Genomic DNA, 27190 nt, shown 5'->3' on the forward strand with positions numbered 1-27190 from the left:
CATAACTCAGAGTCCTCACCAGGCATTGTATATTCTTTCTACGTCGTCCTCAGACGAGCCCTCCATCGGCGTCTCCAGTCATCTCGGTTCTCCATACATCTGGCCAGCTCATTTGTGCTTTCTGCACCAGCATCTTTCTTTAGTATGTCTTGTCCACATAGGTAGGTGTGGGGACGTCCTCTCGATCGATGCCCGTGTGTTGGTTCCCACAGTACAAGCTTTTTAGCCGGGAGTTCTTGGTGTCGGTGGCAGTGGCCAGCTAGTCTCATCCACCTTACTGCTATCTTCTCTGATACACTTGGTAATGCTCCATACAGCTTGTTGGTGATGTGCTCGTTCTGGTTGATGTTCAGTACCACACGTAACATTCTGGTGTAGCACCCATCCAGGGATTTCTGTACATATTCATGTACTGTATAATGCAACAGATGCCAGCACTGGGCAGTACAGAACTACACAGTAATATCAGATTACTGTGTGTTCTCTTCTCTTATGAACCCCCACAGCGGAGGTGGGGGACCGACACCCAGCACAGTGGGTGCACATGTGTCCCCTTCTCCGGGTCAAATGGGTTCTTTGAGGCAGGGAAGGCGGGACGGGGTCTTTTTTTTGCGGAGGGTGACTGTGACATTTTGTGAACCACCTGTCATCTGTTTTACCTTCTCTACTTTTAAGTGTGTGTGTGTGTGTGTGTGTGTGTGTGTGTGTGTGTGTGTGTGTGTGTGTGTGTGTGTGTGTGTGTGTGTGCCATCTCTGCCTGTCTCTTTCTCTGGGGCTCTCTCTGTTTTCTACAACTTTCCACCCCTACTGTATTATCCCTAACCCTACTGTACTAACCCGATCCATCTCATCTACGTACACATCAGGCCTTTCTTTCATCTTTCAAAAAGCCTGTCGCTCTCCCACTGTCTGTAGCCCACACTTGACTTTTCAGCGTCATCGTAATCTCGCCCTCTGTCATTTTCTGGTCATTGGTATAGTTTCAGTACAAGTCAGTCTGTCAGACGCTGCGTTGGCCTCGTCGTGTGAGAAGGGACGGTTGCACATTTACGACAGCCATCTTCAGCCATCTGTGTTTCTGGGCTCACGACTGGCTGCTCATCCGTGACTATGGGATCCATCAGTAAATGTGAGCATCGTGCCCCCGGGCCCCGGAACCTAATGGTTCATGCCCTTGTCACACTGTCTCACTGGGGGGGGGGGGGGGAAGAGAGAGAGAGAACCAAGTGAAAATAACTTCAGTTCTCTCCCTCTATTATGGAATAGGAAAATAAGAAAGGGCCAGTAAAAGTCAGAATCGCAAAGCTGCTTAGTGCTGTGATTCAGTTGGGGGATTTGAATCTGCTCTCACCCCCACTTCAAGCTCAGGGATGGATGTGGAAAAGTGATAGGGGGAGTGTGTGAGAGAGAGAGAGAGAGAGAAGGATAGCGTAGGAGAAGCACAATGTGCCACAGCTCCATGTGAAAATGACCTACTTCCTGTGGCTGCTCTCAAACGGATTGTGGTTGTGTGATGTGCGGAGGAGTTGTATGAGGGAGGGAGGGGGGGGGGTCCTCTGAGGGGTCTGTGGGGAGAGAGGTTGACGTGGCACGGTTAAATGAACGATAAGGAGCGGGCTCTGGGGACCTACAGTTGAATAATACAGAATGTTGGTGGTGTGATTTATTGCACGTGTGTGTGTGTGTGTGTGTGTGTGTGTGTGTGTGTGTGTGTGTGCGTTCGTGCATGCGACAGAGGGAGAGCCCACCTGTGCATACATACAGTATGAATTGTTGTGTACTCAGCGGTGGTTGACATGCAGTAAAACATGGTGCATGTTATATGATATTCTTGCTCCAGTTGGTATATGACCCACATCTCTCTGCAGTGTTAATTACCGCCGATGAGGACGCAGAGGGCCAGCTATCAGAAAGCTAATATTTGAAGATGCAGGCATTGCCAGATGTTCAGCAGTGGGTTGCATGTGTCAAGCACACAGCTCTTAAAGCTTCAATCCGGCACAAGTTTTAAAGAGTGAAACGTTATTTTCACCAATCTCCATGATGTTATAATACAATATAACTAGCACATATGCAGTGGCTCTTCCATTCCAATGAGAATGTTTGATCCTGGTGTCGAGTAGGACACACAATGTATATATTGACAATCTCAATCGCAACGAAATTGGACGCTAGATGCACCCTTGTTGTAGTGGTTGTATAGTTTGGACATTGTTGTCTCCATCGGGAGGTGGAGACAGTGGACATAAAACATACAGAGTGTAGCTTAAATTTATGGAGGGCATCTTTTGTTTCTCCACTCTGTGGTCTTGGCCTGCTTGGCACTGGCAGTGGCAGAAATATGGCAAAACTCTTTGCCTCTTTAGGTACAGCGGTAGATGGTTTCTCATGCGGGGAGACTGAGGTTTGTGGTTGCTTTGGGGAGGACCTGTCAGTGATCACTGAATGAATGTAGAAGAGTAGCCCTGGGGCGCCCGGTGGCCTAGTGGTCCACATACAGTATAGGCTCTACAGCGCGTCGCGTGTTCGAGTCCCGTTCATGACGACCTTTGCTGCAGGTCTCTCCCCTTCTTTCTCCCTCTGTCCGGGGCAGAAAAGCCAAAAACAAATCTTAGTAGCCCTGCCTGTAGCCAGCATTAGCAGGCTAAGGTTTGGTGGGAAGTCCTGGGTTCGAAACAAGGAAAAGATACTTACTGTACACAAGTGTCACTCTGAATATAGCACCTGCCACACTTTAATCATATAGTGTACTAAACTGGGTCATGAGTAATGTGTTTGGGATGGGTTCATACAGTAGTTAAGAGGTCACTGTCAGCCTATGCGGCTGTCTGACAGGTTTTAATACCATTATGACAGTGCTCTCTCGTTTGTCTCTCCCTTTCTTTCTCCCTCCCTTTCTCTTTCGCTCTGTCACCTATTTTCTCTTTCGCAGTACCCGAAGACCTGTCTTTAGAAGAGCGAGATGAGCTGTCCAATATACGGCGGAGGAAAAAAGAGCTCTTGGACGATATCGAGGTGAGTAGCACGCCAAGTCTGTAAACATTTGTGCCAGTGCCAGCTTAACATTAACCACATATATATTTAGTCGTATAACAAATAGCTAAAACCGCCGATCTACAAGATCACAGCGACACGTTGTGAACTTGTAGATTGGCTGTTTTCGCTATTGAATGTTTTGAATGTTTGGTTACAATGACATGCCCAAAATATGGACGCCAGGTTTAAAGTGTTTAAGATATAACTTTTAATTTGGATGCGCACAGTGGAATGGCACTGCCTTCCTCTGGCGCGGTGGGGGGGGGGGGGGGGGGGGGTACTGATGTCTGTCCTGTCTCTGTGTCATTATTGGAATCGATAAAACACTAATTGTTGTCTATGGAAAAACTCACAGAGCTTTGGCTTTGCTAATGTCCTGTTCCTTTGCTCTGCAGCGGCTGAAGTTCGAAATCGCAGAAGTGATGACTGAGATTGAACAGCTAACCTGTGTGGGTGAGAGGTGAGTTCCCTTCCTGTGGCTCTTTCTCCTATCGCTCTTTCTTGCTGGTAAAAGAAAATCAGTCAGACATGCTTCGTCTTCTCCCCTTCGAGCCTCACACCTGTCCTTGTGAGTGGGAGCGCATATTAACATTCATTTCTGTGGTGTGTGTTATCCCTTCTTTTTGTTTGTTGAGTAAAACTCAGTATTCCCATAAACACTCTCCATTCAGAGGTCTCGTTTTGATTGGTGGGTGATGCAGAGTGACACCATACTGTTTGTGACAGCCTTTGTCCCACAGGTGCAGCTGGCGAAGGTGCACAGGCTGTTTTAGGCAAACAGGAAGAGTAGGGACGTACATACGCACTCGCACACCTGCTCAGGTGGAGAGCTCTCTGTGGTATATAGTAAACACAATTAGCCAAGAGTGAATACTACTGGGAGGGAAGTCTTTTCCTGCAAACATGCACTACACGAACGCTGCAAACACACAAATACACAGCAGTGACAGCATATGTCATGTAAACCATGTTTTTCTTGCCTATTTAAAGCTCACTTGGTGTGCTGATATTGGTCCGAAACAGCCACTCCTTTTTTCCTCTGTGTCACTTTTTCACTTTGTAAATGAATGTATATTTTTGCATCCTAAAAGCCCAGCAACATTTGCCAGTGTGCAAGCCTTTTTAGTTCATTCTGGTTTGTAATGCTGGTCTCTTGCACCTGGCTAGCTCTATCTTAGTCCTGTAACCCTGGCATCCCTATTGTGGGCATGTTATTATAGCTGAAAATGTTCAAAACCGTTCAAAAACATTCCCTTTTTTATTTTTAAATAGCAGATCTACAAGCTTCTAGATTACCTATTTTTCCTATTTGTTGTATGACAATTACTGCATACATGCATACAGTAGGGTTCAAGTAGTTGAACTCCCTCAGCAAACACAGTTGTAGATATAATGCCATGTCCTGCTGTTCTAACCACCACCTGACAAGAGAGCCGTTAAACAACTAGCAGCAGTCTGTTTGCAAAACCACACCCTTGGCTAACACACTATGTGCACATGATTATGCATGCTGCACGTGAGGGAGCCGATGAGGGCTGTCTGTACGTAGATGTGATAAGTGATGGACGTGTCTTTTGTTTTTGTACCACAGCAAAACAACGCAAAGAAACAAACAGATCGCTATGGGGAGAAAGAAATTCAACATGGATCCCAAAAAGGTCAGGTTATAGCTATGTGATGGAGCCACACTGCTCCATGCAAAAATAGACGATGTTACTGGATTACACTGGCCTGCCTCGCTTTGTATGATTCTCTTGGAAATCTGATTTCCTCCTACATAACCCATTTTGGGGCGGGAACCCCTTTTGGTGTTAGCATTGTGTTATGCTTTAGCTATTGAAAAATAGCAGATCTACAAGCTCATAGCGCGCCACCGAGTGGCGCACTACGAGCTTGTAGGTCTGCTATTTTTGAAAAATCAAAGAACCACTGACATAGAAACAGCTTTTTCAGAAAACTGTTGTGTAGAAGACATTTTTAAAATCTGACCTCAGGTCAAAATGGGATAATTGCCTTTGAATTATGAAACCAGTACATCAAACTTTGATGCTTTCTGTTTCTGCACTGTACCTGTGGGAGTTTTGGCAGTGATTCTGTAAGCCATGGCCCCATCACCAGATCCTATCTCGACTCAACCGCATATCTTGAAGAATGAGCGGCTATAATATCCGCCAGCAGGTCGAAAGACAATGCTATAAATCCGTCTCAAAGGAGATAACTGAGTTGTTTATCTCAGTGGTTCTCAAAGTGGGGTCCAGGGGCCCCCAGGCGTTCTTGAGGTTTTTCAAGGGGGTCCCCAGCTAAACGAACCAAATGGACCATTATGGGTCCATAACTCAGAGAGTGTACAGATGGGACCAAACGTCCATTTGGTTCCATTTGTACACTCTCAGAGTTAAATTAACATTGATTTTACAATATAAATTGGGGTCCCAGAGACATTAATGCCATTAAATGGGGGTCCGTGGCGTATCTTTTCAAATGCGGGTCCGCAGGCTAATAAGTGTCAATTTGGGGGTCCTTGACATGAAAAGGTTTGAGGACCACTGGTTTATCTCTCTGTGTGTTTCATTCTTGCAGGGGATCCAGTTTCTCCTGGAGAACGATCTTCTCCAGCACACCCCCGAGGACATAGCTCAGTTCCTCTACAAGGGCGAAGGCCTCAACAAAACGGTCATCGGGGACTACCTAGGGGAACGGTGAGCCTGCCACTTCATTGCTGCCGGGCAAAAACCTTACATCGTCGCATTTCAACTTGTTTTTCTGACCCACTACTTCATCATACATGCATCATACTACTTCACACAAAATTTGCTAAATAAATAGCTGATCTACAAGCTCACAATGCGTCGCATCTTTAAGGAAATCTTTGAGCTTGTAGAAAACGGGAGCTAAGTAACAGTTTTGAACATACAAGGTTTCAACCTGACAGCATCGATTTGTCCCTCTGTATCACTGTGGTTGTGTCACATCCGCCCCAAGGGGAGCACGCTCTGTCCTGGGCACAAAGCCCCAGGAAATTGGTAGTCTGCGTTTATGGAGCGGAGCAGAGAGAGGGATGTGGGGGAGATCTGTGCGTACATGTGGTTCTTATCGGAGTGAAATCAATGGCGATGGGACTGTCAAAACAACATGGCTTTCACGCTTCCCGGCTCAGCCAATGCGACACAACGGCTTTCTGTCTGAGACTGGCACTGTGACTTGGCAGCAGCATTACCCTCTCTATCCTAACCCTATCCTAACCCTAAAAAAAGAAAACCTGATAATGTCAAGAAGAAATAGTGAATAGTGAAAATCGCAGATCTACAAGATTGCAAGGCGTCACATTGCGGAGGACATAATCATAATGTCATCATGACATCATGTGGCTTGCTGGGATAATTTGCAAAAGTATAATCAACAGTATAATCGCTCAGAAGACAAGACTATATTTGCAGCCTTGACAGATAATGTCAAGAATCTTAATATTATACTGTACATACTGCACCAAGTCTAAATGAATTCCATATTGAGAATATCTGCCTCAAATGAGTTATTTTGCCATTGGATATCATATCAGTGTAAATACAAACATGTGACATGTGTCCCTTTTTTCCCTCCAGAGATGACTTTAACCTCAAGGTTCTCCACTCGTTTGTGGAGCTTCATGAGTTTGCAGACCTCAACCTTGTGCAGGCATTAAGGTGTGTGTGTGTGTGTGTGTGTGTGTGTGTGTGTGTGTGTGTGTGTGTGTGTGTGTGTGTGTGTGTGTGTGTGTGTGTGTGTGTGTGTGTGTGTGTGTGTGTGTGTGTGTGTGTGTGTGTGTGTGTGTGTGTGTGTGTGTGTGTGTGTGTGTGTGTGTGTGTGTGTGTGTGTGTGTGTGTGTCCCCTCATGTGAACAGGTTAGATGGATACAAAATAAATAAAGGCTACACTGTACTAGAGTTATCTCCACTGATATCAAGATATGCTCTCTCTTGTATTAAACTGTAGAATCTGAATAGCTGAGGCATAGGAGTTGTAGTGTAATTTATAAATATCCATAGATTATCATTCACATTTGCATAATGTCAATACTGCATAATATCTCATTAAACAAATGTATTTCTCTCTTTCTGTTTGTATATGTTTCTGTCTGTCTGTCTGTCTGTCTGTCTGTCTGTCTGTCTGTCTGTCTGTCTGTCTGTCTCTCTCTCTCTATCTCTCTATCTGTGTCTCTCTCTCTCTCTCTCTCTGTCTCTGTCTCTCTCTCTCTCTCTCTCTCTCTCTCTCTCTCTCTCTCTCTCTCTCTCTCTCTCTCTCTCTCTCTCTCTTTCTGCTGTTGTAGGCAGTTTCTGTGGAGCTTCAGACTTCCGGGTGAAGCCCAGAAGATTGATCGTATGATGGAGTCCTTTGCCTCCAGGTATTGCCAATGCAATCTTGGCGTCTTCCAGTCCACAGGTAACACACACACACAAGTCACACACCCACGCACGCACGCACGCATATGCACACACATCGGTAGATATATGTGGCAGTCCCCAGGACAGATAACGGCTATTAAGGCCACAGACCAATCACTGGTTCAGTCACAGTTCAGTGCCCCAGGCTTCCTGGCTTGCCATCATAAAGCTGCACCTGTCTGAGCCCATAAACGTCTTTAGCATGTGACTACAACTGTACATTCTTGCCCCTCAAAACAAAAGTTCACATTTTGGTGTGGGTCAGCGTGTGTCCCACACGTGTCTGCTCTAGGGCTTTCACTTCTAGTGATTTTTACTAGTGTACTAGTTGCCTAGTTTACTAGTCGACTAGCCCGCCCTTTCCTATACAAACTCATTGTAACTTCAAACTCCATTTTAACCATGTTAGATTCATCAAAAAACACATTTTTTCTGGTAACGGTCTAGAAACAAAAAATAAAGGGACCCATAAAATACAAATGGGTCCCGACCCAGTGTTTGGGAACCAGTGCTCAAACTCAAAGGCGTCCGCATCAGTTGCTCAATCCTAACTTGACTCCATGTCAGTCCAATTAGTTCTCTGTTGTTAGGCGCTAGCTAGGTGGCTAATTGCTATGTAATAATCATTAGTGTGGTTGCCCAACAGGGCAACCAGACTCTTGTAATTGTAACACTTTATTATTATTGTGGGCTCGCTACAGCGAGCACACACTAGTTATTGCCAGCCTATGTTTATTTATTCTTTATTCCGCCGCTTTTTTTGACACACTACTACTTCCACATACTTTATGCTAGAAATTTAGTTCAAACTTCAAACTGTTCAGCTCTTTGAAGTGATTGTGGCTTGTATTTTTATTTTTACAAAGTTTTATACTTTTTATACTTTTTATACTTTTTAACTTTTTTTAACATCCTTTATAATGAGAGTCGATGGAAGAAAGGTCCCATTTTTCACAGTTAACTTTTTTGAGCTCTTATTACTCCGTCATACTTTCACTTTGAAACTTCATTCAAACTTTATAATGTTCATCTATCTTTGAACTTTCATTGGTGAAAAAGTTGTTTTGAAAAAGTTTATACTTTTTAAAATTCATAGTTTTTCCCTCCCATTGACAATGTATGGGATTTATCTCTAAATCAAGCTCACTTTTGCAGCCTCATTACTCTGGCATACTTTGTCGTAGAAACGTGATTTAAACTTTAGAACGCTCACACGACTCTGGACTCTGAACGGTTCAAACCGTATTCGAATACGTTAAACGTTTTTTCCGAAATCGCAGTTCAATCGCAGGCCGTTTCGCATAATTAGTGCCATTTTAGAGTGCGGAGCTTCTTTGACTAGAGTGTGGAGACTGAAATTCTTTCCTTGAAAATTTACCAAACAAATTGTCGTCCCGGCCAAAGTATTCATTTTACACGCATGTTCTTTTGTCATTTTGTAGCCACACATGTCCTCTTTCACACAATGTGACCACCAAAGCACAGAGACATACAGAATGTGAACTACGGCCTTTTAAGTGACACAAAAACAGTCAATCTGCTCATTGACCTCCATTGTATAATTCTTACGAGGAAATTATCGCGCTGACAATTCTTAACTCGCTCTTATAACCACATTTTCAATCGTACCAACACCACAATCGCACATGGTGTACCTCAATATCTCAGGCCACTCACAGCGAAAAAAGTATTTGCATTCGACTTTTACTTTTTGCGATAGAGCAATTTGTTCGGGGCATAGTTTCCTCCATCCAGGACCATTGAAATCTCCCAGTCATAGTGCTGGCAAGTAGTAGAACTCTTTTTACTTCCACAGCTGAGACATATAAGGGCTTAATTACAGGGCTTGACATTAAAGTTACAAGATCTCAATGAGTTGCTCTGCGATACCTTGTGAGCTTGTAGGTCTGCTATTTGTGCAATTAGGCTAGACACATGCAAGTGCACGCACGCACGCACGCACGCACGCACACACACACCCTGTCTTCGCACGCACGCACGCACACACACACCCTGTCTTCCTATTGGCTGGCCTTTACACAGCTCTCGCAAGCGCACGCACGCACACACACACACACACCCTGTCTTCGCACGCACGCACACACACACCCTATCTTCCTATTGGCTGGCCTTTACACAGCTCTCGCAAGAGCACGCACGCACACACACACACTGTCTTCCTATTGGCTGGCCTTTACACAGCTCTCGCAAGCGCACGCACGCACGTACGCACGCACGCACGCACGCACACACGCACGCACACACGCAAAAAAATGAAAACTTTTTTTTTTTTTTTTTTAATTAAAAATTGAAAAAAATTGAAAAAAATTGAAAAAAATTGAAAAAAATTGAAAAAAATTGAAAAAAATTGAAAAAAATGAAAACTTAAAAGAAAATTACTTATTAAGAAAAAACTTCTACTTTTTTTTTTTTTTTACTTAAGAAAAAACTTAAACTTTTTTTTTTTTTTTTTACTTAAAAAGAATAAACTTGAATTTTTTTAATAAAGTTTTTTTTTTTTTTACTTTAAAGAAAAACTTTTAAAAACACTTCTACAACTTCCACATACTTTATTCCGCTTTATGCAGTTATTTATGCTTAAACTATAGTTTTTCCAAATGTTCATACTTTTTAAAACTTTTACTTCAGCTTTAATACATTTTCTACTTTTGTTTACAATATGCTACAGTCCCGAAATTTTGATTATGGATTTAGACCACCAATGGGAACACTATTACTCCGGTCCCCGAGTTTCAAACTTGACACGGCAAAAACTTTATACATTGCAATTTATGCGAGCCCACGCAGTTTCTACAGGAACTGCCTTTCTAGTTCCACTTATTATTATTTTTCTTCCACTAGTCTTTATTTTGACGCACTACAACTCCCTCAGTTTTGACTGTACGCACTTGAGCCATATGTCAAATTGACCGGAAAAATCGGGAATCGTGTGCGTGTACTTTGCTAAGAGAAATGTTGTATAGTTTAATTGATATGAATTTATTAGTGAATTAAATTATCCCATTGACTTCAATGGAAAAATGCTAAAAATCACATTCAAGTATTTTTCCCTCTGAGACTGTAAGCACTATAGTTACAAAACTTTCAGGGATATTTCCTAATTATCACTAAAATTAATTAAAAATATTTTTTTTTAGGTCGGCCTCATGGTGGCGCTATAACAGCCCACTTTACCTTTTGGCTCATAACTCTTGAACCGTATGTCGTAAAATCTAAATTATTTTTCCCCTGGATTCCTTGGGTCATGACGCATCTCCCCATATAGGCCACGCCCATGTCCGCCATGATGGATTTTCCGCCATTTTGAATTTTGTCCAAAACACACTTTTTGCTTTTCCTCCTACAGATTTTGTCCAAATCTCACAAAAATCTGTACACGTGATCTCTGGACCCATCCGATTAAAACAGATTTGCAGATTTTCGGTAGTGCGTATCGTTCGGCCGTAATCGTCTTCCGAAGTCAGTAGGAGGGGCCTATATCACGAAAAATGCCATAAATCACGAACGGAATGTCCAATCCATCCAAAATTTGAATCACATGTCCGGGGTGGTTCGTTCAACCGAGTTCCAAAAGCAATTCCATTTTCATCTATAGGGGGCGCCGCAAACGCGATAAATGTAACCGTTTGTCGGAAAACCAGAATTTCGGGGGTTAAATCCCCTCCGAATTACTTACACACGATCTAAGGTGTGACTTGAAACTGTAACAGGCTGCCAATATCAGTGGGAGGGGTATATATATGTAAGCCACTGCGGCAACCACACTCTGCAATTTTTTAAAATTGCGACCTCTCCGAGGTTGTCTAGTTATATACTACATGTGGTTCCAGCAGTGATAATTCAATTGATCGGCAGTCAATAGCATGGGGTCATTAGCACAGCGTGGCCACTAGGTCACACGTGGCCTTCTGTCCACATACCAGCTACAGGGAAATTGCCAGCTACAGGGAATTGTTAATGAAGAGGGCGGTCATGAATATTCACACATGCTGACACACACACACTGAGACTACTAATCCACTGGAACTAGTGTTGTGACTGTAGCATGTGTGCGCGCGTCCAGGGGTATTTGGTGTGAGGGTTTCTGGGATTGAATTACAAGTTCGTGGCTTATTGTGCGTGTGTGCCTGCGTGCGTGAGTGAGTGCGCATGCATGCATGCATGCATGCGGTGTTGTGGGTATGAGTTTGTGACCTGGATTATAGGGCTCTTCCATGATTAAATTCTCTGTTTTATCAGGCAGGGTCATAAGTGAGGAGACATGTTAATGGATTGCTGTCTGATTCATCATAAACTGTTCCAGTTCTGTCAGTCTAGTTATTGACAAGCTTGGCGTACTGTAGGTGACCCGTGAGCGGATCGTTAATGCACAATGCGTCTCCAAAATCCCCCTGGACTTCTTCTGTACATGCATTGAGCAATTGCATGCTTTGTTATTACATTGCATTTGGTCCGATGTATTTTGAGTTCTTTATCACAGTTCGATCCAATTATTTTTGCCAAGATGGTCAACAGAACTGATGCATGTTTGATTTGAAAGGCTCACCAAACTGTGTGTTCTTCTGGTTTGGCATTGAGAGCATCAATCCAATGCCTGTCAGCCTCACTTGATGAGAATAATGCATCATAATGCTGTTTATATCTGTGAACCAGATCTTCATGACGTGCTCATAATACCCCACACTTACAATATCTGCACAGTGCCTTTGAATCTTGTCCAAGTTGTGGTTAAATCCAATCCTCTAATCCACTCTTTCTGCCTCTCTGTTGCATAAGTTTACTCCATTTGTCACATCACTCAGTCGGTGAGTGAGTGATGCACGCATGCGTGTGCGAGTGCGTCATAGACTGTAAAAAATATGGACAAAGCGTTCCGCGGGTCTAACATGAACGTAAAATGAAGCCTGTCTCTATGTGTCAGTCCTTGCCATGGAGGCAGCCATCTTTCAAGATCCGGGCCCAGGCCCAGCTGGCCCATTGGCTGGCCCAGACAACGAGGCGGGACTTCCCCCCTTCTTCTTTGTTGGTTTTTATTTTGACTCGAGTGGGTGGGGGATCCCGTTCATAGACTGTAACGGTAGCCACGCCCCTCAGAACATGCGCGACTTTATGGTCATTTTTTTATACATGGGACCATAATTTTCCAAAAAGAATATTATGACATTAGAAATGAGACTTTAAACTAGTGACTGGAAGCAAAAAAAAAGTCTAGGTGAAGTTGGGCCCAAATACATGGACTTCTATGGGGCTATGGGTTTTTCTGGGTCCAGTGATAGCGCCACAACAGGCCATTATATGAACTTTCATTTCCTTAGTGGCTTCACAAAATATCTGTCTGACTGCCCCCCTGGAGTGCGTGTGTGAGCATGTGTGCATGTCTGTGAGCACGGGGGTGGGGGGGAGGGGGGGGGGGGGTGGAAGTTACACTGTTGAGGCCTGCTGCTGTGGAAAGCCTGGTGATGTGAGCTCAGGTTGTGGATGGATCCTGGATGGATCCTGCAGCATGACAGACATCATGTAATGGAGCTCAGTCAAACGTTATTGCCTATAGCGTCGTTGTTTGGAAGCGAGCCCGTCTTGTTTTTAATGACATGACATGTGGTCCACAGACACCTGCTATGTGCTGTCATTCGCCATCATCATGTTGAACACCAGCCTCCACAACCCCAACGTCAGAGACAAGCCCCCCGTGGAGCGCTTCATCTCTATGAACAGAGGCATCAACGAGGGGGGAGACCTCCCCGAGGACCTGCTCAGGGTGAGTACTGTACTCACTGTACTCACTGTCCATTTAACCCATTTGATCAGATTCGAAAAATATCTTCTACATCCTGACAGTTTCCTGAAAAGGTTTCTATGTCAGTCGTTCTTTGACTTTTCAAAAACAGCAGAGCTTGTAGGTCTACTATTTTTCAATTTCAATTGAGGTACAGTACATCTCCTGACCATGCAGGCACATTCCGTCATTTCTCAGCAACAGAACTTTTAGCGCTCATGCAGGAGACACAGGTCCATATTACATAGGCTCTGATCGTAACTGTATTCCGTCCTGTGTGTGTGTGTGTGTGTGTGTGTGTGTGTGTGTGTGTGTGTGTGTTAAGAATACAGATACAAACCATTACAGTGACAGAGAGTGAAAGTGAGGGACACAGTTAAAGCGTGTCACAGAGAAGGAGCCAGAGGCCGAGAGAGAGAGGGGGGAAGGGGAAGAGAATGTGTATCTTGACAATTTATTCTCATTCTCACTGATAAGGAAGTCATACCTCGGTAACTGAGATGCTACAGCTCACTCCGCTGGATGTGAATCAGCAGCCAGCTAATAATCTACCCTTAACTCTCACAGGGAAAGAAAAACATACTAGTAGAAGTGTGTACCAAAGTGCCCTCAGCTCCTTTTTAAGTTCAAAAGGACACAGCTTTGAAAGAGTTGCTCTGTGTTACAACACTGTCTCACTTCAACAGTTTCTACACCAACCAGCTCTGTGAGTCATCATCATAACGTCTCTCACTTTCCCTTCACAAGACTGAAATAGAATCTGTCAATATCCTTTTTTTATGCACCGTTACAATCTACGGACGGGGTGTGAATAATTGAAGATACAGGGGTTTGTCTGTGCGCGTATGAGGTGTGTGAATGTGTGTTCATTTGCAAGTTCTCTTGTATGCTAATGCTTTGCTTTCTAAGATGAACCTTTAGCGATCCCTGGAGGGATATTCAGTTCTCACCTCATTTATCCCTCTTCGGTTATTTTGTACTGTTACGTCAGTCTCTCTCCTCATCCAGTCATCTTCTCTCCCTCCCTTACTCTGCTTCAATCTGCAGAATTTATACGAGAGCATAAAGAGTGAGCCGTTTAAGATCCCAGAGGATGATGGGAACGACCTGACACACACCTTCTTCAACCCAGACAGGGAGGGCTGGCTGCTCAAATTAGGTGAGTGCTGTGATTCTCAATATTGAGTTGCTATGCATTAGACCAGAGCCCCCCATTTGTTATTATGTTTTAATTGTTCATTTAACTCTGAGAGTATTAAACTATGAAAGGAACTAAATTTGGTTCTATTACCACACTCTCTGCGTTACAGACCTGTGAGGATCCATTTGGCTTCTAACTATTAATCATTTAGATGGGGGACCGCCTAGAAAGAGCACTACTGTAGTTTTGAACATTCTTACTGTCTGCAACTCGCCAATAGAGTCACCACTAATATATAAATTAGGAAGTGAATGTAGTCTCATGTATCTCATGCAGCTACAAAATGACCAAGCCTTGCCAACTACATTGCTGCATGTCGCAATTTAGCCCATATATTAAGCCCATATATACAAACCCTTAGATCTCCATATATGGATATATGTCAGAACCTGTTATGACATTCCATATGTTGAGTATGTTGAGAGTTCAGTGCCTCTGTTCACTTGTAAATAAACTGTCTAAATCAATGCTATCCATACAGCTGAATACTACAGAGCGTCGCAGTCCCGCCTCCTTTCATGACGACGCCAGGCCCAGGAAATTAATCCCAATGCATTTTTCCCATAGACATTTCAAAACGTATTTATTTAAAGACCTTTTAAGCGTCGTATGAAGCCAACTCTTGTCGTGACAAATCATGACAACACACACAATATTTTGGACCAAACAAATAATTACAAAGAAGAAAAACTACCAAAAAACCTGCTTCTACTTTCTAATTCTTTGTTTGGCCCGAAAAATTGTGTTTGTTGTCATGATTTGTCACGACAAGAGTTGGCTTTGTCCACGGCGTAAACGTCTTTAAATAAATACTTTCTGAAAAGTCTAAGAGGAAAATGAACGGGGATTTCTTTTCCGGGTCTCTCGAGGGGGCAGGACTGCGACGCTCTATATCAGATCCTTTGAGGCATCCAATTGATGTTATTTATTTTGTAGCCTATATGTATTGTAAAGCCAGAGCTGTCTGACAATGAAGTATTTTTACCCTGTGAGCTGAGGAGTGATTTTAATAAAAGCTCACAATAACAGGCATGTTAGTGTTCACACCGGTGTCTGTCAAGCTGCCCTGTTACCATGGTGCTGAATAGATCATACATTTTCCTTCAGTGCGCTTGTCATATAATATATAATAGCCATGCCTGGTATAAAAAAGGCGTGTGCGTGTGCGCGGTGAGTGAGGAGTGTGTGTTGAGAGTGTGTGCGTGTGTGTGGTGAGTCAGTGGTGAGTGTGTGTGTGTGTGTGTGTGTGTGTGTGTGTGTGTGTGTGTGTGTGTGTGTGTCATGCTGATTACACTTCCCTGGTGAGCTAATAGCGTTTTCAGGTCTTGTTTCCACTCTGTAATTTCTCAGGTTTGTTGGCAAGGCCTGACACATGTTTTGGTTTGTCTGCACGTGTTTTTGATTTGTACCTTCGTTCTACGTCGTAACATTGTACACATTCATTCCTGTTGTTAATTTCTCACCTGGTCCCGTTCTCACCTCTCTCTCTCTCTTTCACATAATGACTCTTTTAGTAACCATTATGGTAGGAACTTGGGATTTGTTTGACTACTTACACGCACGCATGGACGCACGCACGCACACACACACAAACACGCACGCACGCACGCACACACACACACACACACACACACACACACACACACACACACACACACACACACACACACACACACACACATACAGTACAGCACATACAATACATGTGCGGCCCCGACCTGCACATTCCAGCATCTCTATGTAGCGTCTCCCAAGACTCATCAAACGCAACGCATGTGTCTGCTAATAGCCACAATTTCTCGAACAGAGCCAGTATTGCGGTTTTAGCCTCCGTCCTCCATGAAACAGACGACAGCAAGAGCTTCCGGTGGCAACATTTGTAATTTATTCAACTCTCTACAACCCTGCCAGATGTTGTTTTTAGCAGATCTCTTTCTTCACGCTGGGAAATGAGGGATGTGGCACATGTTTCACAGATTCACTGCCACATATTCATTCATTCATTCTTCCACCAGTGCCACAATCTTTTCAGTGCATGCTCTTATTTAGAAGGCCAAACATTCAGTGCATGCTCTTATTTAGAAGGCCAAACATTCAGTACATGCTCTTATTTAGAAGGCCAAACATTCAGTACATGCTCTTATTTAGAAGGCCAAACATTCAGTACATGCTCTTATTTAGAAGGCCAAACATTCAGTGCATGCTCTTATTTAGAAGACCAAACATTCAGTGCATGCTCTTATTTAGAAGGCCAAACATTCAGTGCATGCTCTTATTTAGAAGGCCAAACATTCAGTGCATGCTCTTATTTAGAAGGCCAAACATTCCCGGGGCATTAACCGGAAGTAAACGGCGGCTGTGTAAAGTTTCGCGCGATCGTTATTTAATTCACCCGAAACATCCATTTTGTTACCGCGACCAGCAACGCTTTAGTTATGGGCCGTGAATAAAGCTTCTTTTGGAGAAACAACAGCAATTTGGGAAAAGAATCAGAGATAAATGCATTTAAAAGAATCTGTTTAGATTGAAGCTGGAGGCGGACCTTTCACTTCCGCTTCATTCCTGGACTAGTAACCATGAGGCATTCATATATTGCATATGAGTGTGATCTAACTTAATGAATACAAACCGTGCTCGCACATGTGCCTGTGTCGCTGTGTTCACAGTACACGTATGCAATTATATATTTTGCTTGCCTGTATGTTCCATTTCCGTGCTTAACGTCTGTACAAAGCTAGTGTTTTCTTCCCATGCACGCGCACACGCACACACACACACACACACACACAGACAAACGTGAGATGCTGAAGTTGATTTGGGGGTTGGTGTTTAAATACTGTAGGGCAGGCTGTGTGTGTGTGTGTGTGTGTGTGTGTGTGTGTGTGTGTGTGTGTGTGTGTGTGTGTGTGTGTGTGTGTGTGTGTGTGTGTGTGTGACTGTGTGACTGTGTGACTGTGTGTATGCGTGCACGTACAAGTGTGTGTTGGCTGCTTCAGGGTTGCTTTAAGTGTTAATAAGTTTAAAGTAGTAATTTGCAGCGTGTAGTGTACACATATCCGATCTTTTTTGTCAGGTGAAACCTGACATGTAACAGCTCATGAAATGTAAGCGACCTAGTCATCAACCTAGTCATCAATGTGAGTGACCCCATTCCGCCTAAGCCAATGGTATACTCTGAAACGCTGCCTAAGCCAATGGGAGTCTGCACCACTCGTATAGCCTAATCACGTAGTAGCGACCTAGTCATGATTGGCTGCCTCCTAAGCCCTGCCCGCACCGCGGAAGTGTGTCCGCAGCTCGAAGCAACAACAGCTACAGACAACAAAACACAGTCTAACCCCGAACAAAACGTTGGAAACGAACGCAAACAACGGCCGCGAGGCTGTGACACAGAAACATACACGTTACTAAAATAATAATAATAATAATATGGGGGGGAGGGGAGGAAGATAAAAGGGGGACAACGGACAACGAAGACAGTGCCTATTTCACCTGACAAATAAGGTGACGAAGTGACCGATATATCGAAACGTAAATGTTTACTTGCACCCTGTGAATTAAAAAGGGCTTAAACTGTCTGAGCCTGGTGCTCCAGTGCCTTCCTTCCTCTTGCTACCTGTCCTGCCTCTGAGATGCACCAGATTAGCTATACCACAGGCTTGAGGTGTGTCATCATTTCTTGTTTTTTTGTTTGTTTTTGTTTGGGGTTTTTTTCACCCGGACACCTGGTGCCAATTGCCTAAGCTGCAATCCTCTCCCCCTACCAACCTGGGGAGAGCTCCAAACTCAATGCATGAGGAGTGAGCAGACTGCTTCTTATCACCTGACGGGGGAGTTTTCCCGGGTAGGACGTAGTATGTTGAAAGAACACGTTATTCCAATCGGTTCCTTTCCCCTCCATCAGGCACCCTGGCTGGCCAGGGGGAGGCAATAATACAGACCAGGAATACGGCATGTTTTTTGTGAGGGTTGCTACCCTAGGGGACACGGGGAGAACATGTGAGGGTACCTATACCCTAGGGGACACGGGGAGAACATGTGAGGGTACCTATACCCTAGGGGACACGGGGAGAACATGTGAGGGTACCTACCCTAGGGGACACGGGGAGAACATAGAAGAGATAATAAGTTTGGTTGGAGAGATGCTGTTACTGTACATATAGGCTAGGCTTCCATTCTATCGTTAGCTTTCAGCTCTGCATTCTTTTTAATAATCAAACTTTAAGAATCATCCCACATAACTATTTTTGTGGGATTGTTTTCCTAACTGCAGTCCGCCAGTCTGTCCCCTGTGGTCATTGTGTCACTTCCTGTCTCCTCTCCCTCTCTTTCTGTCAGGGGGCCGAGTTAAAACCTGGAAGAGAAGGTGGTTCATCCTGACTGACAACTGCCTGTACTACTTTGAATACACAACAGTAAGTCATGAGAGAATGCCCCATATGCATGCATGCGTATGGGTCTGTGTGTGAGAGCACATTCATCCATTTGTGTGTTTCTGTGTGTGTGTGTGTGTGTGTGTGTGTGTGTGTGTGTGTGTGTGTGTGTGTGTGTGTGTGTGTGTGTGTGTGTGTGTGTGTGTGTGTGTGTGTGTGTGTGTGTGTGTGTGTGTGTGTGTGTGTGTGTGTGTGTGTGTGTGTGTGTGGTCCTTGGAAATCTTTATCAGTGCATGTGCCTCTCCATGCCTGCTAGCTGCTAGATCAGCAGTGTCCTCTTCCTACCCTGGTATTATCCTTCAGGACACTATCATTATGTCCCGTCCTCTGGACAGCCTGCTACACACACACACACACACACACACACACACACACAATCTGCTCCATTACCGAGCAACGGCTCAAGGTTGATTCCTGAGCTTGCAAAACATGTCGCAGCACATTTTTGTCCTCTTTCTGTCTCTCTCTCCGTTTCTTTCCTCTGATACTCGTATTCTTGTTTCTATTTCATGATTAGTTAATGTCACTGATTCTCTTCTCTTCCTGAATCCTGTCTTCTCTTTTTCTTTCTTTCTTTCTTTCTTTCTTTCTTTCTTTCTTCTTTTTCTCATCGCTCTCCGTCTCTCATCCATGTCTCCTCCAGGACAAGGAACCCCGTGGCATCATTCCTCTGGAGAATCTCTGCATCAGGGAGGTGGAGGAGACTAGGAAACCAGTGAGTGTCCTGACCTCACTACATTATTATCACCTTGTTAACACTTACAGTTTTCCACCATTGTTAACACACAAAAAGCCATTATTAGACTCTAACTTTGCACTCTGATGTCAATCAATTACACATCACCTTGTTGTCCAAACACTACAATGTTTTCTCAAAGCATCAACCTACAACACACAAATAATAAGCTATGTGATGCAGAACCTAATAATGCAACATTTTGTGGAAATCACAGTATGCCGCAGTTTATCATTAACTTGTTTCCACCATCATCTTCTCCTGCAGAACTGTTTTGAGCTCTACAACCCAAATCACAAAGGCCAGGTGATCAAAGCCTGCAAGACGGAGGCGGACGGACGCGTGGTGGAGGGAAATCATGTGGTGTATAGGATATCAGCACCCACGCCAGAGGAGAAGGAGGAGTGGATCAAATCAATCAAGTAAGAGTCCAATGCAAGTCTACTCAGCAGAAGCACCTTGCATTTTTCTCCCCTTTGCATCTTCTACTGTAGAATAGACAGGAACCATGCCATGTCTATGGGATTTGGGGGTTTTGTTAGACATGGCATGTTTAGTGAAGTTCTCACATACTGCACCTACTCAGTGGTTCTCAAACAAACAAGGACCCCCAAATTGATATGTATTTTGGACATTCTGAGAAGGTGCCAGGCACCCCCAGAATATCCTTTCTAATATTTTCAAAGATCTTGCATCTGTGAGCTTGTGGATCTGCTGTTTTTGAATAGCCAACATGTACATCGATAAAGTCGTTAAAATGATTGTGAAGCTATGTTAACTGTACCCACTTTAGCTGGGTACAGCTAAAGTTCCTTGGGTCCCCCAAGGAACCCAGGGGGTCCTCGGACCCCACTTTGAGAACCACTGTATTACATAACCTCAGTATTAAATCCCTTGTAATTGCCTGCGTAAGAGATGGCACAATATCAAAGACAGTTGGCTCAGCAGAGTAGGGCTGGTGCTTGTGCACTGTAACAATCTCCCCTGCAAACCCCTTCTCCAAGTGTATTCACAGGGGAAATGGTGAGGGATTAGTCACCACTTATAGCACCCCAGGGGGTGAGCCAGTATTATGCCCAGCAAGCTTAACCCAAAGAGGAGGCTCCAAACTGGGCTAACGCATTAGCAGCAGCCCCCCATAGCGAACAGTGCCGTGCATCTCACCAGAGGGGTCCACGAGAACCCAGGGTCTTGGGAGATAAATGGCTTTTTATGGAAATCATGATTTCCCCCCTCATTTTCAGTCATGGGTGTAGTTTCATGTGGACACACTTTTAGTAGCAATCAGCTGCATCGGTAGAGAAAGTGGACCACAGGCTCTGATTTAATTAATCTCATAGAGAGGTAGCATGTAGATGTATCTATTTGTGTATTTAATGTAAGCTTCTACATTTCATTGATCATATATATATTTAAATTAATTAAGGGCAGGGTAGCAACAAAGGAAATAGCATCTTTTCACGGTTGGTTGTCACTGATTTGATCTCTTTGCTTTTTTTCCATTTAATGTTCCCGTACCTTGCGGTGCCGTTTTTTATTCGTGATTCGTGAACACATTGGGGTTGTGGAAAAAGTGACAATAAGCTTTTAGGAAAGAAGGGGAATTGTCATGATGGTACACACGGCTCCACTCTGGATCGCGTGGCAGTGTATATGTGAATGGTATCCGCAGCGAGGGGGGTTGAGCTGCTTCTCGCTTTGTGCTGCCGCTAACAGGATTTAGGAGCCGTGAAACTGGGCTCCTCTGTACAGAGCCCACATGGCTTCCTGACACACTTTGGTCTCGTTGTGCAGAGTGCCGTTTTACGTCGCCCTGAATAGGCAAAGAGAGAAAGCTGAAGATCCAGTAATCTGGAGCACTATTGTTTTCACTTGCACAAGACCCATAAACCTGCTGAACAGCAGGAGAGAAAGTGTGTGTGTGTGTGTGTGTGTGTGTGTGTGTGTGTGTGTGTGTGTGCTTGGCAGAGTTCTAGAGTGGGGAATCAGTGAGAGGTTCCAGGGAAACTAACAGCAATGGAACCGGAGTATTGGGGGGGGGGGGGGGGGGGGTCTTCAGAAACCATGGAAACCAAACTAGGTCACTGCACAAACTTTTTCTCCCCCCTTTTTTAATCTAGTTAAAGTGGGGGGTTGTATAAATGTGCCTACATTTCCATATCAAAGATGCCCTCTCTCATGTGGCGTTATTATTTATTTCATGGTTGCGCTTTGATTGGTTCCTCCAGGGCCAGCATCAGCAGAGATCCCTTCTACGACATGTTGGCCACCAGGAAGAGGCGCATCGCCAACAAGAAGTGAAGAGCGACGGGCTCCTCCTTAGACTCCGACCCTGCCATCTTTTCCTCCCAGTCCATTTCCTGTGATTTTACCTGGCTGTGAACACACACACACACACACACACACACCTACATTTCTACGTCCATGGATTTGGAACCCCAAAGACGTGAGTGTCATCTCTTCATGGTGCACTGCTTTATTGCAGCCTCTGGAGGCTTTAGAGACAGATATGGCAGTCTCTCCGAAGGACCAAGCCCATGTCCTGAAGCCCTTGAGCTGGACAGGCAATGAGACAGAGTACTGTGAGGGACAGGAAAGCTCCAGGACACATATATTAGAGCGCATCGTTGTATGCCTGATTTATACTTGGTTGCAAACTGCAACCATAGAAGCTCACATAGCGCTGAGAGTTTGTAGATTGGCTATTTTAAATGCTTGACACCTGTATGCAACCAAGTATAACTCAGGCTTTAATCCTCCAGGACACAGTGGACCAACACATGAGCAGACCTTCTGAAGATATGAAATATGCTGTTCCTGTTCAACCCCCCCCCCCCCCCCCCCTTCCATCTCTGTTCCAAGCCTACCCCTACATCTGCCTCTCATACACTCCGGCTAATCAATGTGTGCCATGTGTTTTACTCTGTACACAGCTCAAGAAGCACAACTGCCATGTCTTTTTATTTCCTTCTCGGATGCTCCTACGTGCATGTGAAGTATTATAAACTCATTTTGAGATATGTTTGTACACGTGCGTAATGTGTCTTCGTGAGTGTGCGTGCGGCAGCAGGCAGCCATATAATGCAGATGTCAGTGCATACAGTGTGTGCGTGCGTGCGTGCGTGTGTGCGTATGTGTGCATGTGTGCGTGTGTGTATGCACCTCACTGTGCTTTATGTTGTACCTTTAACTCAAAGAGTTCAAGATGTGCTCGAATCACTTACAGAGGGCTAAACCGTTTCCTGTCAGGAGATGATGAACAGCAGAGCGATGCATGATGTCAGGGAATGCAGGAAAGCGTGAGACAGCGAGGAAGTGAGTAGAAGGAGAGTCAGGACTGTGAACATTGCCCTGGAACCTCACCTGGACCATGTTGTCATGTCTCTCTGGTGCTACGTTCGTCTCCCAAGGTGCCATTACAGGAGCTCTGCTCAGAAAAACCTCAGAGATGCTGGGTTAGATTTAGGTTGAATTTAGCTCTAGACACAGCGTTACAGTCTTGAGTCAGCTGGACTGATATCATATATTTGTGTGGACCACAGAATATTGAAATACTTTTATTTTAGTTTTTGTGTGTGGTCCTGTTGCGTAGGCTTATATGGAGCCTACTTTTTAACTCTAAAGGGCCATTGAGTAGAAACGGTTGACATTTTGAAGAGCAGGCTTGATTTATGCCTATGCAATTTTCCATTAGGGTACCAGTCAGATTAAGCTTTTGTTTTTTCTCTCATGGTCCAAACATGTTGGACTGTCAGTGATCGTCGATGTGATTCTGTATGCATTTGGTTTGTAAAACTAAAGATCCTTGCTTGCTTTTTGTGTTCCCCTTTTTTTTTTTAAGAAAGAAAAAAACAATATAACCAACAGTTTGTATTTATTTTCATTTGTGATATGGTTTATCACAACCCGTAAGATGTTAAAATGATATACTGTATGCTTAAGTTATGTATGTGTATATAATGTATAGGTTTACCCTTTTGTTGTTGTATACCTGTTCTGTCATTATGTTTTAGCCTACCGGCAGAACCTTTCATTCAACTTAAAGTTTGGGGTCTTCTTTACAAAAGCCTTAAACATATTCATAATGTTAATGGTAATGATGACAATGAGTATGGTGGTAGCTGTGATGATGATGATGATGACATTGTTGGCATGGAGGCAATAACTGTGATAATCATAAAATAATATTTTATTTATTTCTGATGATGATAATGATGTTGAAATGTCAACGATGGTCACATCGTCGAGGATGATTAATATGATGGTAGTAACAGAAATGTTGATGATGATAATGTTTCACTGATGTCAGACGTTATATCTCTGACTGATAAGGTCAGTAGTTTTCTATTTGATTGTAAAATATAAAGTGAAGACCCTTAACGTTAGGGTAAAATATTACCTTCTATTGCCCTTATATGGGTTATATCTACATTAACTTTTATATTCCCTGTAAAAGCTATTGGTCATGTTGTACATTAATGTATCTACATAAAGTATACATAAAGCTTACAGCAGATGTATGCAGTATTTATTATTGATACCAGTCTTGACCTACATATTTTCATGAATAATCAATGGATTACGCAGATATTCATTTGAGATGTTAACTACTTTCTCAAATGTATACCTGCAGTATTTACATTTTCTTGTTCATTCAGGTGGTATAATTGTGGGCCAAGCACAAATCCTTTCCAGTCAGTGATCTTATTAGGGATGGAATTTGTCAGTTAAAAGTGTTCGTGAAGCAACAAGACTGGAGTCTAATAACTCTCATCCCATGGGGATCTTTTGAGTTCCATTTGAAAATACAAACATATTACATACACATACAAAAAACAATATTTCGGTCAAATTTTGGCAAAGTAAAGTAAAATATTAAAAATGTATCTAAAACTTGAACACAAGATATGTGTGGCTGCTTAATTGGCATACTGGCAGCATGCAAAAAAATGAGTTGCACGTGCAAGCGCATACACACACACACACACACATGCAATTTCTCTTCTCTTAACCTCTGGCTCCCTCTGTTGTACACTGGGAGTCAAAGGCTATAAGAGGCTGCTGTAATACAACATCAGTAAATCACTGACATACTGTTCATTTCAACCAATGTGCAGAACTACTATGTTCATGTTCAGTGAGAAATGTTGACAGTGACTGCTGTGCTTTGTCTGACAGCCAATAGTCTAGACTCTAGACTATTAGGTGCACTGTCAGCTTGTTTTTTCTTAATCCTTGAAGGGTGTATTTTAAGATTCTGCCAGGTGTCAAGCTGAAAAAATGTCCCACAATGACCATATGTGGAGGCGTGAGCGACCGACCGCAAGTTTGCAAGTTTTCAACTAAATGTATGTGATTGGTTAGCCGATTTGCTCGTCTACATATGACGTAAATTTTCCTTTCATTGTGGCATTTTATTTTTGTGTTGCCACAAATTTACGTCATATTTGCCAGACATTTGACCTAATGTCTCCTTTCATTGTCAATGGCAAATATTGAGACGTGGGGACAAAAGCTGTATATAGGAGGGGCTAGCACCCCTCAAAAATCAAACCTGGGTGAATTGAGGGGCGCTCTTATCATCGTACATCATCATGACATAAAAATACAAATTCATTTTCCTATATCTACCGGTATCTATAAATGCACCAAGTTTGTCTGTCTGTGTGCAATCCACGTAACTCGAAAACCGTTCGCTCCACCGATTTCAAATTCGACACACACATTCCACACCACCACAGGACGTGTTCCACACCACCGCAGGGGTGCAGTGGCTGGTGTCCAGTCGGTCGGACCCACAGTTGTCCAGAACCGCCACAAAAAGGCCTCTGGGCTCTGGACATATAGGGCCCCTGCCCAGGGTCCATATATGGAGCTGGCCTGTTCTGACATAATTCTGACGTCTGCATAGACTCCATATTTGGGTATGCATGACAAAGAACTCCATATATGGGCATAAAAGGGACACAGACATAATATCTGCATGGGTGCGGGGCATGCATTCCCAACTTGCACCATTCCAAGTCAGTGCCCAGCAGCCCAACGGACACCGCTATAGGCTCCAACGCATAATTATCTGAGTGGGACATGCATTTCCAACTTGCATCGTTCCAATTAGGCCAGTGCCCAACGGGCACCGCTGGAGAGGCCCCACAGGCACCGCTCTAGTTCACTAAAAGCTGAATATATATATATATATATATATAGGTATATATATATATATATATATATATATATAATAACAATAAAATATTTAAAAAAAATGCCAAAAAAGGGATGTAGCCTACAGGGAGTGTGTGTTGTGCACGGTTTCATGTCGATTAACGACATGAAACGGCATGAAACCGAATTTCGGACCAGCCGTAGATGAAGATTATCTGTTCACAGACAAACGGACGGACACACCCGCACGCACACAAACACACACACGCGCACACACACATACACACGTGAATAATGCTGTCATGGAATGATCTGTTTGAAACAGAAAAAAGCAAGTTAAACCTGCAACAGATAAATTAAAAGGTCATCATGAGACCGCTCCCCTCTCCCTTTCTTGGCATTTAAAGAGTGTGGGGACTTCCATGGGCTTACAGAGGTTGTTGAATTAGATTTCTTTGCGCCATCCTTTCTTGTCATGACAACGGGTTAGAGGCTAGAGCCAAGCCTCTGCCAACAGTCTCTCACAATTGAAGAGTTTGTCGCAAACTTTCACAGTCTATTCACTGAAGAACCGGACAGCTCCGGAATGAAGCCGTTAGACTAGAGTTTTGAAGAGGCAGCAGCACGGTATAGGCTACTTAGATCCTGCTTGCATTGATGTTTTATTACAACATTTTCAGAAAGGAAGAGAATTTGAGAAGAGAGAATTTGAGGGTGGAAGCAGCAGCTAACAATAATTGTTCCAGGTAGGTTGATTTTCTTCCCCCCAATTGGCTTTTATGAACAGATTCAGATTAAAATCAGAAATGTTTAATGAGACCTTTTATACCACCTGTTTAATGAACTCAAGCTCTGCTGCATTCAATTAACGCTAACAATTACAATATCTTAGGCTATTCTTTAGTCATTAACATTGTTTTGAAGGAATGTTTATTTCTTTCGTATAGCCAACTTTTTATTTATTGTTGAGGGGCGCTATAGCCCCGGCCCCCTCCTATGTCCAGTTGAGGGTCTGTGTAAACACAAACATTGAAGAGAAAAGTGAGGAGCATGCAGTGAGGACGCAAATTGTGATTGGCCAGAATGAGATGATGTATGTGAGGCTTCACTCAATAGGCCATACTGTAATCTTTTAACACGCTGCAGTAGGCTAAATGGCTAACATCATTTTAGATTTTATCCTATAGGCCTATCCCAAATTGTGACACAACAAAACAGGCAATATCCTACAGAACATAACAAACTTATTTACTGTCAAGAATATTTGATTAAAAGTTCTTCAACAGCATGAAGTGTCATTTCATCACATGAAGTGACACCTTCAAGTCTTTGCTTGCCTGCCTATATATGGCAGTTCTCTCCCTGCAGCATTTGTACTGTATTTGTACTGCACTGTTGTACTGT

General features: G+C 43.6%; 1 protein-coding gene across 1 annotated transcript in view; it reads left to right on the top strand.

Moving 5' to 3' along the window:
* Positions 1–24133, top strand: part of cyth3b (cytohesin 3b) — a 47351-nt gene extending 23218 nt beyond the window's left edge. Inside the window, exons 2-13 of the mRNA XM_080776906.1 lie at positions 2933–3015; positions 3432–3496; positions 4628–4694; positions 5617–5735; positions 6639–6719; positions 7343–7455; positions 13088–13236; positions 14302–14413; positions 18794–18870; positions 19532–19603; positions 19892–20046; positions 21853–24133. Of these exons, the coding sequence (XP_080633032.1) occupies positions 2933–3015; positions 3432–3496; positions 4628–4694; positions 5617–5735; positions 6639–6719; positions 7343–7455; positions 13088–13236; positions 14302–14413; positions 18794–18870; positions 19532–19603; positions 19892–20046; positions 21853–21925 (1166 nt within the window). The 3' untranslated portion in view covers positions 21926–24133. The remainder of the gene's footprint in view (positions 1–2932; positions 3016–3431; positions 3497–4627; positions 4695–5616; positions 5736–6638; positions 6720–7342; positions 7456–13087; positions 13237–14301; positions 14414–18793; positions 18871–19531; positions 19604–19891; positions 20047–21852) is intronic.
* The last annotated feature ends 3057 nt before the right edge of the window (positions 24134–27190 follow it).

Source organism: Protomyctophum bolini (assembly GCF_963924005.1).
Source record: "Protomyctophum bolini genome assembly, chromosome: 11".
Lineage (NCBI taxonomy): Eukaryota > Metazoa > Chordata > Actinopteri > Myctophiformes > Myctophidae > Protomyctophum > Protomyctophum bolini.